Raw genomic sequence first — 18,624 nt, 5'->3', positions numbered from 1 at the left:
TTTTTCAAGTTACCATACCGAATTTGATAAAAAGAATTACCTGTCATCGCAGGTCAATTTTACCTTATGTTAAATTATACACGGGTGTTTAACTTAACACCATTAAATTATCGTTTCTACAACCTGACTAAGCTCTCTGACCCCAAAAAGCTACAAAAAAGATGCTATTTCTACACATTAGATGCAAAACTATACAGTCAAAATCGGTCACATGAAGCATCCAACATACTGGTGATTTAAGGAGTCTTCGAAGCCACCTGCAATAAGAAAATCAAAATCAAACTGACTGGAGACGGTATCATCATTTAGTAAACAGCATAGGCAGTAGAAACTAATTATTCTGCATCTACATAAATCACATTATTGACAACAGGCATAACTCCAAATTCAAGACCAGAAGACTAGACTTGGCAAAATGCTTGCAGTACACACAATGGGTATCAAACATGCATATATGAAACCGTTCTATCGCTGAGAGGCTAATATCATGTTTGGTCAAGCTTCCAAAACATGCTTATTTTGAAAAATGCTTTTTGTCAGAAATTCTTTTTGGAAAAAGAACATTTAGAGACTAGCAATTTGTTTTTGGCGAATTAATTTGAAAAATCACTTTGCAATATTATAAAGTATTTTGTGCTTGGTCAAGGTTCCAAAAGTGCTTCTGGGGAAAAACTATTTTTTTCAGCTTCTGGAAAAACTTCTGCTAATACTCACAAGCACTTTTTTTCCCCTAAAATCTTGGCTGTTTAAATTTAAAAAAAATGAACACTTTAGCTCGGCCAGGCTATAAGAGGAGGCGACTAACTCTAGTACCAAATTAGCAAGAGTCTATAATTTGGAATTCTGATAAACAAGGCAAAACTTTAGTGCATCCAAATACACTTTAAAGGAGTCGAGCAGAAAGAACAGAAAGGCATTTTTGGACTGTAAACATAAACATAGCTAAAGCAATCAAAGACGGCAAACAAGCTATGAAAAGTTACCTTTCTTCATTGGAGCTTAGTTGAGTAAAGCTGCAATGTATCCTCACTCAAACAACCGAGCCATCCTGAATTTCGGAGGCGTGCATACCTCACGTCACGAATAGGTCCGTCGAGAGATTTAATGCGCTGAGCCACATTTAAAGATGGCAAATCTTGTAAGACCAGTTCCATTGTTGATTCATCACCAGAAGCAAACATGGGGTTCTTCCCTCTATCAATTATAGCAGATTTTGGAAGTCGGATGCCATTCACTTTGGCACAAGACGATCCTAACTTCTGGTATCTGGTACCCATTCTCCTGTAAAGAACATGAGAACCGTCTACTGCTTGCTCCATTGTAGAAACTGGAGTAGGCAATACTTGAGAAGCAGCCATGTCACCAGAGCTCTCCAGTTTAGGACGGAAAGAGGCAACTACATCATCATTTCTATCTCCATAAGCGAGAGATATACAGATTCCTTGATTCTCCGACTCAGGGACCAAGCACGGCCTTCAGTGATAAATGAAACTCTATTATTAATATGGAATTCATAGATTCTGGGCATAGTCAAACATTTAAACAATTTATTTTTGAAAGCAATCTTGTCTACTACGAGGGAATAAGACAGAACTTCAAGAAAGGCTCTCTTTTAGACCAGCATGAAAAGTCACGTAATAAGTCCTGCTACGATCTACATCAACTATCATTTACAAGCTCTTATCAGAAATGGATGTAGAGTATTGGTACCGGGTTCATTTGAACCCAGTACTTAATGTGTAAAAAAATTACAAAAATTGCAACAAGTAGTAGATATGAACCCATAACTTAAAGAATATAATGGTTCAACCAAAATACCGTAAAAGTTGAACCTATAAAGCTTAAATCCTGAATCCGCCTCTGATTCTTATCACTTAAAATCATTAGTGGACAATAAAGTAGACCTTCACGATAAACAATCTCTCAGACCAGCTTTAAAAGCAAACTCGGTCTACATCCATGTAAGAGATGCTCTTATCACTTGAACGCCACAACTGCCGGCGACCTATCCACCAACTCCTCTTAACATGATTCTAGACACAGCCATGCATATTCAGAGAAATTGTTCTTACTACTAGGGCTAGCACATCGAAAATCAGAAAACGGTTGGCATACGAGCAAAAAAGTTCTGCATAAAAAAGCAATAAACTTTGCCTCTAAGAAGCTTTATATACCCGTAGATATTTGTAGAAATAGTAGATTGAACTGTGAACGAGGAAGGACCTAAATACATTAACAAGGTTAAATCCTCCAAAATAAAAGGTAAGATTGTACTTTTGACAACTCAAGCAGTGAAAGTTCTTTGCAATAATTTCAAGATTCTTCATAGCTCATGATGTGTGGGTTAATCACATTTCACGAGTTCGAACCTTTCCGGATACAAAACTGTAGCATTTAAGTGAAGAGGGGTAGAGAGGGAAGGAGGGGGGGCTTATTTATCCAATGAATTTCCAACCGTCCGTCGAATGGTCCACAGGGAACTTCACAAATCAAAGAAAAAAGATCCTTCCTGGCAAACCTTAACACTTCAGGCGTAAAGCCTTGCCATGGCTTCAGATTGTGGGACTATCAAGACACAAATTCATGTTGTCTCCACAATAAACTAAGTCAATAAGAAATCAATGACCAAGTTCAATAAAAAAAAGGGCATCCCGGTGCACTAAGCTCCCGCTATGCGCGGGGTCCGGGGAAGGGCCGGACCACAAGGGTCTATTGTACGCAGCCTTACCTTGCATTTCTGCAAGAGTCTGTTTCCACGGCTCGAACCCGTGACCTCCTGGTCACATGGCAGCAACTTTACCAGTTACGCCAAGGCTCCCCTTTCTAATGACCAAGTTCAATGACCAAGTTAAATCCTTGACATTACCTGATAACCTTGTTATTCCAATTAAGAGTATCTTTTAGAGTTAAAATCTATCAGGAAAAGGCGAAATGCGATAACAAACAACTTCAAGGAACAAAATGTAATCAATCACCTCCCATGTATCATCGTTGTGACGCTGTCTGAAGATAATATCATTTCTAACCTATCTTTTGAGATATTTGATCACCATATCGTACTAGCAACTTAACTGTTTTACCATAACAAAAAGCTTACATTCTCAAGAACCCATAACTCAATAGCCAGCTGGACTATTTAGTGAGCCACAATTTGCATTGAACACAATCACTCTTAATCCCATCACAGCATGTAAGCTATTATAAACAGAGATAATGAGTATAGTCTGCCCCCATTTAAGCAATATCTCTTTCTGCAAAAACTGGAAAAATGGCCAACTAAATGCCTCAAACATTTTTTTTTTCATATAACCCACTAGTTTTTCTTCATCTGTCTTTTGTACAGGATGAATGAGCACCTAAAACGTATTCAGAGACCAGAAAATGCAGGCTCCTTTAAGAATATTCCTACAATCTAAATTTTCAGTTAGGCCCCTTTAAGAAAATTCCTAAGATCTAAATTTGCAATTAGTTAATGATTACAACTGTCAGGTTACAGGAATAATCTATTGAGAGATATTCCAAAGTGCAAATATTCTTGAGTCAGTTACTCAGCAAAGACTCATCGGGATCCTAACAGTTCTAAAGCTACAGTAATGGATGCTGCAACTCAAAAGATAGTAGACAGTAAGAAAAACTTGTTCACCTCAAGAACCAACAACTAAGTGAAATTTAGAGTAGTAAACATACCAGAACTCACCTTTCGTTACCGCTACCAAAGTTCCAGTGGCACAAGCCTACTGAAGATGCAGAAAGAACACTTCTAATACCGGCACCAAGTGTAGGATCAGCAAAAAGGGAACACAGAGTATGAACAGGATTTCCAGTTAACCCAGTCAAAGATTCCACTGGAACAGTAGTTTGACGCCGATCAAACTGCAAAACCATGCCATTCTGCAAACACGAAATTAAAAATATGACACATTACTCAGGAGGAAAAAGAAGAAGAGAGATAGTAACTGTTTTCTTTTCGATAAATAACAATGGCGTTGCTAGACTTGAAAGAGAGACTAACTAATGAAAAAAAAAATGTTCCGACAATACCAACTTGCTTGTCACTTCAGATTCTATGATGGTCAACTTGACAAATTTTCCGAGCTAACTTAGGTATATATTCACTCATTTTTTGAACAACAGATACTTATAAACTACATAAAAAGACTATAAGTTGTAATTTTCTGCCATGTCAAAATAATGAGAGAATAGATTCAGAATTATTAGTTGAAGATTATTTTGTTGGACTCGCAAAAAACAAAAAGTGGAACTATTTTCCAACAGATGGATTATGTGTTAGGACCTGTAATCCAGCATACATGCTATGCGACATGTTGAGATCCCACGAACATGACCAAGGAACAGCCTGCACAGTCCGAATAGATTAAAAAAAGGAAGAATCAAATTAACTTTGGCCAATGGCATTAGAAGTCTAGGACAAAAGTGATACTCTATCCATTAGCAACAAACCCATCCTATAGAGAAGTCAACAACAGTAACAGAATTAGAAAAATAACAATAGTAACAAAAGGATTATTATCAGGAAGCACACTACTGAGAGTGTAAAAGTTGACGATGCAGCAATTGAATCTAGACAATCATAGCAGCAAGGCATTCGGAGGCATGTTATAAAGGCAGTGCTTTTTGCAGCTCAGGAGATGCATCTTTTACCTTGTAAATCTGTTAGAAATTCCATCTCTTTTTTTGAATGTCCAAAAGAACCGCCTCAATATTTTAAAAAGAGCATTCCTTTTAAAGTTTTAAACATGGAATTGTCTTTGATGATTTATGAAATTCCCCACAGGCTCCTAAAACTTCTTTCAATTACTTTGACAACTTACAGAGATTTAAATATAACTTAAAGCAGCCTTGGACTTGACAAACTCCTAACCTGCCAATGAGACTTGGGAAATTATGCAAAAATGTTTTACTATTTTTTTGACAAAAACAGAAATTTCTTACTATTTTTCCAAGTAAACTGTCCGTGGCCCATCAACATCTAGATGACAGGGAGAAAATGCAACCTCGCCATCCAGACAAATTATCAAGCAGGCAGGAAATATATAACTTTGAAAAATTCAACAGGCTTTAGTATTACAATCAACAACAAAGATAAGATGGAAAAAAAACAGAAACTTCAACAGAAATAAGACAAGCAATAATCAGCACTTTGCACATAATCTTCTGCAGCAAAAAAGTACGACTGAGATTTGTGATCTATGTATTAGGAGGGTAGGGTAGAACCAAAGCTAATTGCTATTTTAAAGAAAATTGCATTTTGTCAAGTCTCAAGTTGTCAATAAAAAGTAGCACTTCCTAAGATTGGCTTCTGATGCTGATAGTGAAGGTCCACCCCAATCTAGTAGTCGCTCGGTAAATTTAACTGTGAAAATAAGGGACCTATGAGGCCTACCAGTTACCATAAAGTGTATACAGCGTACAGAATAATTACTCCACAAGAACTCTAATCGACAAACATTCAAACAGAAAGTTTCTCATCCAGAGAGCTTATCAACCAAAATAAAATATCTAATACATTACCCAATAACTCTGCGAGCAATTTTAGCTTTACACAAACTTAACCAGTGAAAGCAAAAAGACAACTATAAAAGAAGACCTAGAGTTATTACCGGTAAGTCGTATGTCAGAACAATATGGTTGTTTTCAGCACTGCAAAAGAAAGAGAACAAAATAAATAAGATGCTTACCAGGAGGGAAGCACAAAACGGAAACTAACACATATTTTTCAATTAAGTATATTTTGCTGTTATACAGCAATTATTTGGCAGAAAGCGGAGGGAGGTTATCAACCTAAGAACTGACAACTTCTTTCCTAAAGAAGCCAAGAGTATGAGTCTTTCACGAGGAGAAACATGCAAGTCCTTGATAGTTTTCATGCTCAGAGGAAGCAGAATGTCTTCTCTTTCATGCGGAGGTAACAGACTGATCTGCAAAATGCAAAAGTAGAAAAAGTTGAAGAATGTACGCAGACCACAAACCATTAGAGAATTCCAATAAGGCGACCTATGAAATTTACTTTGGTAAGCATATGCTGTCCTCCCATTCCAGACAGCCTTCTGGCAATCATCAAATTCTCACCATTGCTGTCCACATCAAATAGGCGAGCACCATCAATCTGAAACTCTTTCTACAAACGGATAAAACATAATGTTACTAAACCTCAGTCAACGGGGGTATGCTAGTTCATTCTCAATATAAAGCCAGTAAGAAAAATGAGTTAAGAGAGAAAATAAAGGTCATGTTTTGGGCAAATAAGCAGGAAGGGAACTGACCAGCCTGTACTATGTTCCCAGTCTCATTCAGACTATTGATGCTACGTAAGTGCTAACCTAAAGGTGAGTATATTTCCAGTGCATCTTGGTACACAAGTTGCAATAAATTTGGAACAACAATGGATAAAGGAGTAATGATTTCTCAATTGCTACTGATAAGAAATCAAACTTAAAAAGAACAGAATTCCTATAGCTCAACTTTCACATTTGACAAGAGCAGAGGAGATGGCAAACCTGAAAAGCAAAACCATTCACATATTCACGTCTTGCAGATTTGGAGACATTATTGCGTCCTGCACGACATAGATAGGTACTGGAACTTCAGCGTGAAATGATGATACAACATACCCAATAGTATCAATACCCCTAAGCAAGGATTTCTCATGGACTGCTTACCAAAAATGCTTCCAGATGACCTGTTTTGCATCTCACTTGGCGAGCCCTCAGTTGTTCTCTACGAAGAATAGATATACAGTAAGTAATATGCAGCTTTGATGAACAAAGATTAACAGAGATATCTATACTATTGCATTGAAACTTGTTATCCAAATTTTCTCAAGCCAAAAAAGCTACAGCATAAATCAAAAATCCGAAAGAAAGGGCAAGAATAAACTAGGAAAGGGGAATATACACATTCGAGAATATTTCTTAGAAAGCAAAACAAGTACCTGGTTTAACCTAAAAGGCGCCGAAAAATGTCAAATTCTGAAGAAGGTTAAAAGGGAATGCTGGCAGGAAAAAGAGTTCCATAATATGTATTAAAGAAAATGCACCAAAGTCAATTTGGTCCTCAGGAAGAGGCATGCAACTAACTTGACAAAGGGCAAAGAGAATATAACATTGGAGTTTTCAAACAAGGGAAAGGCAATAAGTAAAATACTGATGAAGCAGGCATAATCAGATAGTTTTGCAAACCCTAGATAAAGTTTAAACAAAATTTACAGTGGGTGTTTTGGTAGTAACAACCATATCACAGAAAAAGTAATATACTACACAAAACGAGACATACCTCTTTGAGGTGCTCCACTTGCTTATGCAACTCAGCTTCTCTCCTCCTCCACTCAATTTCTTTCTTACACCAGTCTGTACACTGCACATATTTAATCTTATAATCACCATAAGAACATGTAAAGAAAGATGTGATTTAGCACCTCCAGAGAGGTGAGAAAATTGTTTTCAAAAGTCAGTTAAAGCAGAAGTATCATTATTGCAGCCAACCCAGGGTCAATTTGCTGCCCGACCAAGGATAAGGTGACAGGTGACTTGAAGACCCTTACAGAGAGAAAACAAGCAAGCTGTTAAAAGCAAACAATTTTGGCTGTACGTAGTGAATAAGGGTACAAAGGAGGGGAAGGGAAGGGAAGGTTTTGGTTTTCTTCTCCAATTCAAGGCGTTTTATTTTTCCCTTTGGGTATAGCTTAAATGTTATAAGGGAAGGAACTATGTTTATCTTACTTATTTCTGTTTAATTTTAGATGATTGAAAAAGCTAATGCAACCTCTTCAACTACTCGTCTTTCTCCTTGTGTTCCGTCTAAAAAATGAGAGACACTTCCCTTACCTATAACAACTATTTCAGAGGTTTCCACAAACATACGTCAAGTTTTTAATATCTTGAGAGACTTTGTCCATTTGAAAACTAACAATTTTTTTAAGCTGCACCATTCCTTAATCGAGCAAAGGAAAACCCCAGCCTAAGACACAAAAAGATAACCATCTTTCAATCGTCCTATTTTTTTTTTCCTTTTTTTTGAAGGGGTGGGTGGATTAGGTCAGTCTGATACGTTTTCCTCAAGTACTTTGCGTTGGCTACATGGAAAACCTTGAAGGTCTCCACTGTGATTCTTCATTTAGACGTCAGACCTCAGTTCTATCAGGAGGTCGCACTGACTAAAACTAAAACCTTCATTTTTTCCTTACCTCTTTTTCAAGAGAAAAACATCTAGCTTCAAGAGACCGGAATTTCTGCAAAAGAGGAAGGGGTTAAATCACTATCTCATGGAGCAACCTTCAATATATATAAGCGTCAAATTAAGACCTTTTGAAGCTCTTCATCGACAGCATGAAGTCGAGAAGCATAAAGTACTCGGATACCCTTCACTGTGCATTTCTTATTACATTGAGGGCACTACAAAAGAACAAAAGAAAGATTGTGAGGGATGAACTGAAAAAGGATCTTAATATTGTATAAAACAAGGACCAAATTATTATAAGAAATACCTTTCCTGAACTTCCTTTTTGTTGCAACCACTTTTTGATACATGACAAACCATATATATGCCCACAAGGAAGACAGCTGCAAAAGATTAAAAGATGGAAGACGAAAGAAGTATTAACAGTTGAAAATCATATTTTTCGTGATCAGTTGTATATTTATCAATCAATTAGCTAAACCTCAACTCCACTAGTTTGGTTGACTGCATGAATTATCAATATACATTCAACTTTATTTGGGTCAATGTCATTCCATAACTAAATAAGTTATGTTTCGCGGTAAATCTGTCTCTAAAACTAGGGACTCTGTAAATACCAAGCTTATCCTTACGGTGACATTTTTTTTTTTTTTTGATAAGGTAAAGTTATCCCTACGGTGACATGTAAGTCCCTAACCATAATTCCAATTAGTTGATATTGCTTGTATGAGTCTTTTACTTGCATTGTATTATAGTGTTAGCTACGTCCACATTGATTTCAAGAGATGATAAGACTTCACTAACAACTGCTCTCCATGTATTTTCGGTCTACTTCATCTCCTCCTAACACCTTAAATAGTTATAATTTGGCACCTATAAGCAGTGCATTTCAATGGCTATATAGAACATCCACAAACAATATCAACCACCTTCCATCATTTCATCCTGTATGTTTATTGCACCGTTTGTTGGATGTGAATCGTGACCTGTCAGCTGTCACTTATCAAGCCAATTGAAACAAACTTTTAAAATACACAAGCCACAGACCCTCTAGATTTAGTATAAAAAAAATTAGAGGTCTTCTACAGAATTTTTGTTTTCAAGTTACGTCATTGTACTTAAGTTGTCATAAAAGAAGTTTTTACAAATCTTATTCCCTTTTACATGTTGAATTAAGCTGTTTTTTTTTTATGGAAAGGTAAAGGTTTCTAAAGGAGATTAATGAAGATCTTCACAACAAATAAAAAATAGAACAGAAACAGAGATTACTATAGCATGAAAAACATTCATTGTGCTATATCATTCCCCCGAGGCTACATTTATCTGTCTCGCTATTGATGTAGATAATTCCTTTTTTTTATAAGGTTGAATGTAGATGATTCTAACATTCACAGGTATAACACATTCAGTTATGCTAAGCCGAAACTCAATATTACTATTATAAACTGTAATCTACAAGACTTAGCTATGCATACATTTTATGATATACCCAACTTCTTTCAAAATTGTCACAGTTCCAAATGGGGGAACACATACAAAGAATTTATATAGTTGATCCAACCAGTTATTAACCTAGTTTGTTGCTGAGGTTGTATGCTACTGACATCATCATAATTAGTACCCATCCATCCCCAAATACTTGTCACTTTTGTGTTTCTCGAGATTCAAACTACATGAACTTTGACTAACATTTTAGATAGTATTTTTTACACCATATTGATATGAGAAAAATTGCAACTTATAGTACTTTTTCTTATAGTTTTCAAATATCTAAAATTCAATTCTAAAACATCGAATTAATCTAATACTCCCTCCGTTTCAATTTGTTTGTCTTACTTTCCTTTTTCGTTTGTTTAAAAAATAATGTTTCTTTCCCTTTTTGGCAACTCTTTACTTTCAACTTTCCATATGGCATGTGTAAGACCACAAGATTAAAGGGCATTTTATTACATTCTACATATAATTAGTTTAAGACCACAAGATTCAAAAGTCTTCTTTATTTTCTTAAACTACGTGCCAAGTCAAAACCAGACAAACAAATTGAAACGGAGGGAGTGTGATTCAGCTCTGAAGATTAGTGAAATTGACTCTTGAGAAACAAATACTCCCTCCATCCATTTTTACTTGTCCTGTATTGACTTGTCACACCCATTAAGGAGCCATAAATAGAATGATAATTTCACAATATCACCCCTTAATTATTACTAAGTCATGATTGAAATCAATCAAACATACTTTAAAAGTTGTGCAGCCACTAACAATTCCTTAAAGTTTCCAACTCAATAATTAGAGTCTAAAGGTTTCAGGTTAAGCAGGGACTAAAACGGAGTACCTAGAATGCAAGTTCAGTGGCGTAGCGCATGAGACGTAGGTAGAAGTGAAGATAGAGGAACAAGCCATATTCAAGAGAGGAAGCTTCAAGTATCTTGGGTCTGTAATTTAGGGAGACCGGGAGATTGATGATGATGTCACACATCGCATTGGAGCTGGGTGAGTGAAACAGAGGCTTGCCTCTGGGGTATAGCGCAATAAGAAGGTGTTGCCAAACCTTAAAGGAAAGTTCTACGGAGTGATGGTTAGACCAGCATTGTTGTATGGCAGAGTGTTGGCCGGTCAAGAATGCTCATGCTCAGAAGATGAAGGTAGCTGAGATGAGGATGCTCAGATGGATGTTTGGGCATACTTGGAGAGATTTGATTAGGAACGAAGTTATACGGGATAAAGTGGGAGTGGCATTAGATGAGGGAAGCGAGGCTGAGGTGATTCGGGCATGTGAAAAGGAGGTGCGAGAATGCACCAGTAAGGAGGTGCGAGAGGTTGACGGTAGCAGGAGTTAGGAGAGGTACATGTAGGCTGAAGAAGAACTAGGGGAGGTGAAGAAGAACTGGGGGAGATGATTAGACAGGTCATGACACAACTTCATATGACTGAGGACATGACCCAAGATAGGAAGGAATGGAGGTAGGGTAGAAAGTTAGAAGGTAGCTAAGTATTATCGACTTCTGTGTGCGGAGAGAAGGGGCGGCTCTCCTCCTCTTCTCTTTTCCTTTTAGTAGTAGTATATCAATATCACGTAGTTTCTTATTCCTTGCTATGTATTACTATTTGTTGTTGTATCTTGTTATTTTGCTATCTCTTTTCTAACATTATTGTGCCGGGTACTTTTTCTGAGCAGAGGGTCTACCGGAAACAGCCTATCTACCTCACAAAGGTAAAGGTAAGATCTGCATACATCCGTTTTCCAACTAGACACATAAAAGTGGAGATAGACAAGTAAAAATGGAGAGAGGGAGTATAAATTACCAGATTTGGTGGTCGCCTTCGTTAGTCCAAGCTTCCATACAAATAGAGCAAAACAAACCATCAATCTCACTTCGATTCCACTCTCCTCCTCCTTCACTTCCCCCTCCTTCCTCATCAACATCTTGCGACGCTGTTTCCCCTCCTTTCGTCCTCCTCATAGCAGCATCTCCACTATCCACAGCCAAATTCTCGTGTCTAATCGCTTGCTCTCGAGATGAACTCGTTGAAACACCGCTACGATTTCCGTATAAAACCCTACGCAACGTTGTCCTTCCTGTTGGGATCGATCGAAATAACAGGGCGTCATACGGAAAGTTTACCATTAAAAACCTTGAATTCAAGATAAATGAGAAACAAAAGAGACTATACTAAAAATATGCATAATAAATTTACCCGATTCTTCTTCATCCTCTTCGTCTTCTTCTTCTTCTTCATCCTCTTCTTCTTCGGATTCATCTTCTTCTTCTTCTTCTACCTCGTACTCTGCTGCTGCTGCTGCTTCGTCTGGTAAGAGAAGGATGTCGTCGTTTAATTGAGAATCATCACTACTGAAATCCATAACGCCAATTGCGCTAAGGAATCTCTCATCCAGTTGCCATGCCCTTTTGTCCTTCAATTTTGTGCAAAACAAAAATGGGAGGGAACACAACGCGCACTTTTATATTTACAAAAGTAAGGGAAATAGGGTGAGGACCAAATACACAAAACACAAATTGTAACGTCTTTAACTTTTTCAACTAGCTATTTACTTTTTGGACATTTAGATTGGGGAAAAAAGGTCATAAATAAACACTCTACTTTCATATTAAAAAATGCTGATTTCTATATAAACTAGATGGCGTATGCCCGTGCAAACACTTTGGATTATAATGTATCTATGTGTATGTAGTTGTGTACAATTGTAAAGATTTATGCATTGGGTAGTGATAATATATATATTTTATATTGCTAATAAACATACATAAGTTTGCATTGTTTTTATGCATATATATATATATATATTATTTAGTATAGTAAGCAAAGAGAGATTCCAAAGAGATTTGCATTCACGATGAGACAATGTGCTACCTCAAAAAAGAACCAAAAGGTGCTAACAAAACGTAATATAAATTGTAGTAATTAAATGAGTTAATTAAAATTATACAACCATTTAAAGTGAAATTAATTGGTTATAATAATAAATATTTGAGTACTATTCTACATAAATTATATGTATAATAAAGCTTTTTTCAATAAAAAAAAATGTATAATCTTATTTGCCAAATATAGTATATAGGTACAAGTAAATAAAATAATGTATTTTAAGGAGACAAGATAATAATTTTTATTTATATAGATGTATCATATGTTAATTTTCATAATAAAATAATAAAAATGACAAAGAAATTTTTTAAGACATTTTACTAATAGTTGAAAATTATTCATGGAAGAATGGAACAAACAATATATACATTGTTAGTGTAAAGAAGTTTTTCACTATCAAATTTTATTTATTTATTGTGCGTAATCTACCTTATTTTAATATTATAAATCTCATTTTATATTTTTTAAATGATGCGGACAGGTGAATATCTTTTAAGTATTTATTAGTATCTTGTTTATTATTCTATTACAATAACTATTTTGTATGGTAATTACATGTGCAAATAACAGTTAATTCTAATTTCTCTATGTACATTTCATTTCAATAAGACAAAATATCACCTCATTAAAAAATGAAAAAGAAATGAATATAATCAACAATGACACAAAGCATTTAAGAGGACCAAACCTCCATCACTTAACTTATAATATCAACTCCTTAATTATGAAGGAACATTAAGAATTTATGTAGACATTTCCATAGCAACGTGTTAACAGCATTTCCATTGCTACCTAATCAATTTTCAAGAAAAGATATCAAAATCAAATTGGAAAACAAAGAAAGTAAAATAGGCATCCTTCCATTAGCTTACATACATGTGGGCTTGGCCCACTTCATTTATCACTTTTATATATAGCTAAGTCTATTCACTTAAAAACAAATCACAAAGAGGCTTGGGTTTTTTGTCATAAAGAATTTATGTCCAAGCTTTGAAGCTTATAAGCACAAGTGTACAATGCATGAATTCTTGTGACTGTGATGCCCCTCAAAATTGCCAAGCAAGCATGTTGACGATCCTGCCAGGTGTTCATAAATTTAAGCTAGTATTTGGCTATAAATTTAAGGTAGTATTTGGCTATAAATTTTGGATCAGATTTTAAAAATATATCTTTAAATATTTGTTTGATCATAAATTTTAGATTAAATTTTGAAAATCTTGTCTTCAAAAGAATTTTAAGAGCCTGTTTGGATGGGCTTAAAAAAAGCAGCTTATAAGTTGTTTCTAGCTTATAAGCTGTTTTAGATAAGCTAAGCCAAACGGGTCCAATTAATTTTTTGGGCTTATTTTAAGCATAAAATGGCTTTAAGCTGGCCAGTCAAACACTCAAAAAAGCTGAAAACAGCTTATAAGCAACTTATAAGTCAATCCAAACGGGCTCTAAGTCCCAAAAACTAGTCTCCGCTCACAGACTTCAAAATTTTCCAAGTAAAATGCATGTTTACACAACTTAAAGTTTTAAAAACACAACTTCAAAAACTCAAATTTTTCAATTTCAAATTTCAAATTCAAAATCTATGGCCAAATGGAAGCCAATTTTTTTAAGTGGAGTTAATTAAATGATTTTAAAATTTATGTTCTAAAATAAGTTATATATTTGTGTGCTATTAAATCATGTCATTAAGAATCAACAAATATCTGATAAATATTATTAACATTGGTGAAAATATTATCCAAAAAAACTTATGTTCTAAAATAAGTTATATATTTGTGTGCTATTAAATCATGTCATTAAGAATCAAAAAAATATCTGATAAATATTATTAACATTAATGAAAATATTATCCAGAACAACAACAGCTTAATAATCCATTCAATTTATTAGTTGCTTTTGAATAATGTGTGATAAAGATTTTTTAAAAATTGGGTTAATCTGATTTTTTGAATAATTTAATTTGTAATCTATTTCTGAGCTGTCTACCTTGAATGTTGTAAATGAGTTTGTTTCTTTAATCTATTTTTTTTTCATGAGTTTTTATTAATTTTTGGGAATATACAGTTAGTACTTTGGTTTGAGAAGTTAAAAAAGAAGAGATATGCACTGTCATTACAGTGACATCAGCAACTTAGGGGAATGAAATGAAAAAGAACAAATTGTGGGCCCACCATAAAATGTAATATTTCAAGATGCTAAATGACGCTAAATGACTGTTATACCCCATTTTAACCGGGTTGAAGCGGAGTACAACGTATTGGTGATTCCTATTTGTTTTATTTTTAGGAGTCGCCACCTAATTGATTTTAAGGTGAATTAGGGCACCTAATTATTAACTAAGGTAAAGCTAACTAAACCTCCGTTAATAGTCTGCTTAATCAGTGTGATTCTAGGTAAGGGTTCTATATTATCCTAAAGGGAAGGAGTTAGGCATCCTTTAGAATCCGTTAACTACGGTTATCCGGCCAATCTTAGGTTAATTAATTGAGGTTTAAAATTTAAGAAAATAGCTTTTGAGAAAAAAAAATAACTTATAGCTAACAAAGTTTAAAATATTATTATATGAATGATGCACTCTATATGGTGAAAATAAGTACTTAATGTTCAGAGCGGTAATCCTAAATGATAGAATCTACCCCTTTCTAATCCTACATGAATCATAGGTTCTCCACCTAATTTTAAGCCACACACAATCCAAAACGCAGACAAATTAGCAATCATAAAAATAGATGAAAGAAAATGAATGATAAGGAAGAAAAAAAAAGAAAAAAAAATGTTACAGGCGGCCTTTAACAAGTTTCGCCTGCCCGATGTGATCTAAGAATTGCGGAACGAGATGACTCTATGGATGGGTGTGCCGAGTCTCATCTTGAGACTTTGTTTTGATAAAGTCTCGAATTAAGACTCCGTTTGCTCCGATGTGTACATGTAAAAGAAAGGGGAAAAGAGATAAAGATTAGCATCCAATTGTGACAAAAGCTATTATTGTTCTAAGAAAAAGTAACAGATTAATTAGATACAAATGAACAGACTCTTTGGTACACAATATACCATCAACTCCTATCTAAAGGGAAATAACAAGCAGCACAGCAACTATGACATAATCAACTTTAAGAAATCATGGTATTATGCCAGACATCCAGAACATTTAATACAACATATTAAAATCCTTACTAGCTCGCTTGATCAAGCAACATCTAAATCTGCCTACTTAATCAATTCTAACAAAACAACCTGTAAATCATGATTAACTAGAACACAACCAATATATGATGCATACTTAGCATAAACAGCCTAGACCAAATGACTTCTAAAGCATGTTTATATGAGCAGACTAAACATAGTATACTTTCTAATGAATGCAACGGCAAACTAATCACCACTATTAAATTAGTTCACATAATCACTAATTAAATTACTAGTTAAATTGATTCATGTAATCTTTATTCCTTTTCAATCTAAAATCAAGATTGAACACGAATATGATTCAACACGGACCAACTGTTCTAACACATATACATATGTTTAGACTACGTACACAAATCACACAGAAACAGTAAAATGAACTAACACAGAAAAAAAAAACATTATTTAGCTAATTAACTCATCACATGAACATTCTTAATCACAAAAAAAATGACAAATTTAAGCTAACACATAGCAACTAAAGAAACGAAAAAAATGCAAAAATAAATGGAAAAGGGGAATTACCTGCTTCGGGTGCAGCGAAGTTGGTGCGAAGCCTTCGATACACACTCGAACACTACCAAATCCGAGCTTGCGATGCTCGGATTCACAGCAACACCAAAGGCGAACGAAACAAAATTGATTTAGTGTTTTGACTCGACAATAAAACGAGATTATAACTGCCAACAAAATTCGTATTTAAGGGAATTATAGGCGACTAAAAGACTTATATTTTTAGAGATTTTCAAGGTTTCAAAAACTTGTTTCAGAATTTTAGTTTTAGGGGGGATTTCAGCTACTCAAGCCCTAGTTCTTGGGGAATTTCATGACTAAAAAAAAAAACGTTTCAGAACTTAATTTCAGGGGGGGATTTTGCGATTCAAGCTCTGGTTTTGTAAGGTATTTTTGCGATTCCAGGGCCTTCAAAAAACTGTCCACAAACGATTCAATCCGCCCCTATTTATAGGGTTTTGCTTTGTGTTGAAGAAAGAGATAAGGAGGAGCGGGAGAGAGAGAAGAGCGGGGGAACAAAGGGAAGTGAAGGTGGCAGAAGCGTGGGGAGCAGGGCGAAGTGGATGTGGCAGATGAGTGGGGAACAGGAACAAGTGGGGGGGAGCGGAGAAAAGGCGACAGAGAGGAGGAGCGAAGAAGGAGGAAAGGGAATGGGGTGTGCGGCGGATTGAGGAAAAATGAAGGAAACCATGAAACGGGTCGGGTCAAATGGGTACTGGGTCGGGTATGGTTTAAACAATGGGCTGGTTATTTTAAAATGTTTGGCTGGGCAAAAAATGTTTATGAGTTGATTGGGCTACTACATTTAAATAAAAGACCAATTTAAATTACTTAATATAAAATGTGCAATTATTAATACTCGAATAATAAATTATATGCCGTCATAATAGCAGTGCAATAATATTTGAAATTCAACAGTAAGTAAATGTTGTTATTTAATTATGCGAAGATAAATGTGGTGCGTGTGCGTAAGACGGTAAAAAATGCTGAAATGATAATTATGATAATACTAGTAAATAGTAACAAAATAATAATAATAATAATAGTAATAATAATAATAATAGTAATAATAATAATAATGGTAGTAATGACGGTAGTAAAAGATAATGACAGGATAATGAAATGTCGGTATTAATAAAAGCTAATTATAGTAAAAATGCAAGTAATTATTTTTTAAAGTTGCCAAAATATTAGAAGCGAAAAATAGGTATTTTGGAGGAAAGGTGGGACAAAATTGGGTGTCAACAATGACAACAATGCCCCCCAGCTATTATATAGAAGGACGGACGACGATCCACCCGTGCTTCTAAATAGTAGTAAAATAGGCAATTTAACTAAACTGTCTCTAATTAAAAGGTATTGAGACTTGATCATATAACACTTGATAGGGGCAAATCTGAAAAAATAAGATTAATTCTTTATTGATTTGATAAGTGGACACTGAGAGAGTAAACTTTCGGAACTTATGGTCTAAAACAAGTCATAGTATTTGTGTGGCTGTAAATCATTTCATTAAGGGGTAATAGGAAAGTTTTAAGTTAAATTATTTCTAAATATAGAAATGTATCATTCTTTTTGTGACAGAGTAAAAAGGAAAGTGTATCACATAAATTGAGACGCAAGAGTAGCTAGTTTTGTCATCCGTTACAAGTTGAGTTGGGTTATTTATACTCCTGTCATTAAAAAGTTAACAAAAATATCCCTCTATTTTAACGTACTCGCCCAATTCAATCTAAATTCTTTCACTTAAAATTACTCAATTTCCCTTTTAACCCGACCCGACCCACCTCTATTTATTGGGTTATTTTAAGAGGTGGGTCGGACCGGGTTAAAAGAAAGATTGGGTAATTTTAAATGAAATTGGGGAATTAAGGTTGATTTGGGGAAAATCATTAAATTGAGGAATATTTTTGTTAACTTTCATAACAGCAGAGGTATAAATAGCTCTAACTTGTAACAAAGGACCAAGCTCACTAATAAATGAAAGTAAAGAGTTTTTGACTCTTTTGCCTTATATTGGCTAAAAACTTAACCACAATGGTGTTTACCCCAAACATGGTTAAGTGATAGTATATATTCAAACACATATCATGTATCTATTGGTTTGGTGTAAACACCCGGTGGGGATAAGTTTTGGCCTTTAGATTTGGCTAGCACAGTTCAGATATATCTGAGAATTAGAATCGATTCACGCTGTTCGGATGGTCGGATTTCCGACTTTGAATATTTGGGCCGGACATTGATTAGATTTTCTAAAATTTCGAATATACGGATCAGTTTAAACTTTCATTTTAGGTTATTGGACATTTGTTTGGAATTTCAGTTTACTTTGTTGATGATTAATGCAGT

General features: G+C 35.0%; 1 protein-coding gene across 1 annotated transcript; it reads right to left on the bottom strand.

Moving 5' to 3' along the window:
- LOC132629991 (uncharacterized) lies at nucleotides 1-12,198 on the bottom strand. The gene is made up of 15 exons (XM_060345472.1): nucleotides 11,893-12,198; nucleotides 11,500-11,773; nucleotides 8,504-8,579; nucleotides 8,322-8,411; nucleotides 8,204-8,248; nucleotides 7,294-7,374; nucleotides 6,681-6,738; nucleotides 6,519-6,577; nucleotides 6,029-6,139; nucleotides 5,803-5,939; nucleotides 5,622-5,661; nucleotides 4,295-4,357; nucleotides 3,698-3,891; nucleotides 984-1,473; nucleotides 1-257 (listed from the first exon to the last, which is right to left on the bottom strand). The coding sequence occupies exons 1-14, from the start codon at nucleotides 12,056-12,058 to the stop codon at nucleotides 990-992; spliced, it is 1,878 nt and encodes a 625-aa protein (XP_060201455.1). The 5' UTR covers nucleotides 12,059-12,198; the 3' UTR covers nucleotides 1-257; nucleotides 984-989.
- Between the last annotated feature and the right edge of the window lie 6,426 nt (nucleotides 12,199-18,624).

The sequence above is a fragment of the Lycium barbarum genome, chromosome 3, assembly GCF_019175385.1.
Source record: "Lycium barbarum isolate Lr01 chromosome 3, ASM1917538v2, whole genome shotgun sequence".
NCBI lineage: Eukaryota > Viridiplantae > Streptophyta > Magnoliopsida > Solanales > Solanaceae > Lycium > Lycium barbarum.
This window is presented reverse-complemented; position numbering and strand designations above follow the sequence as displayed.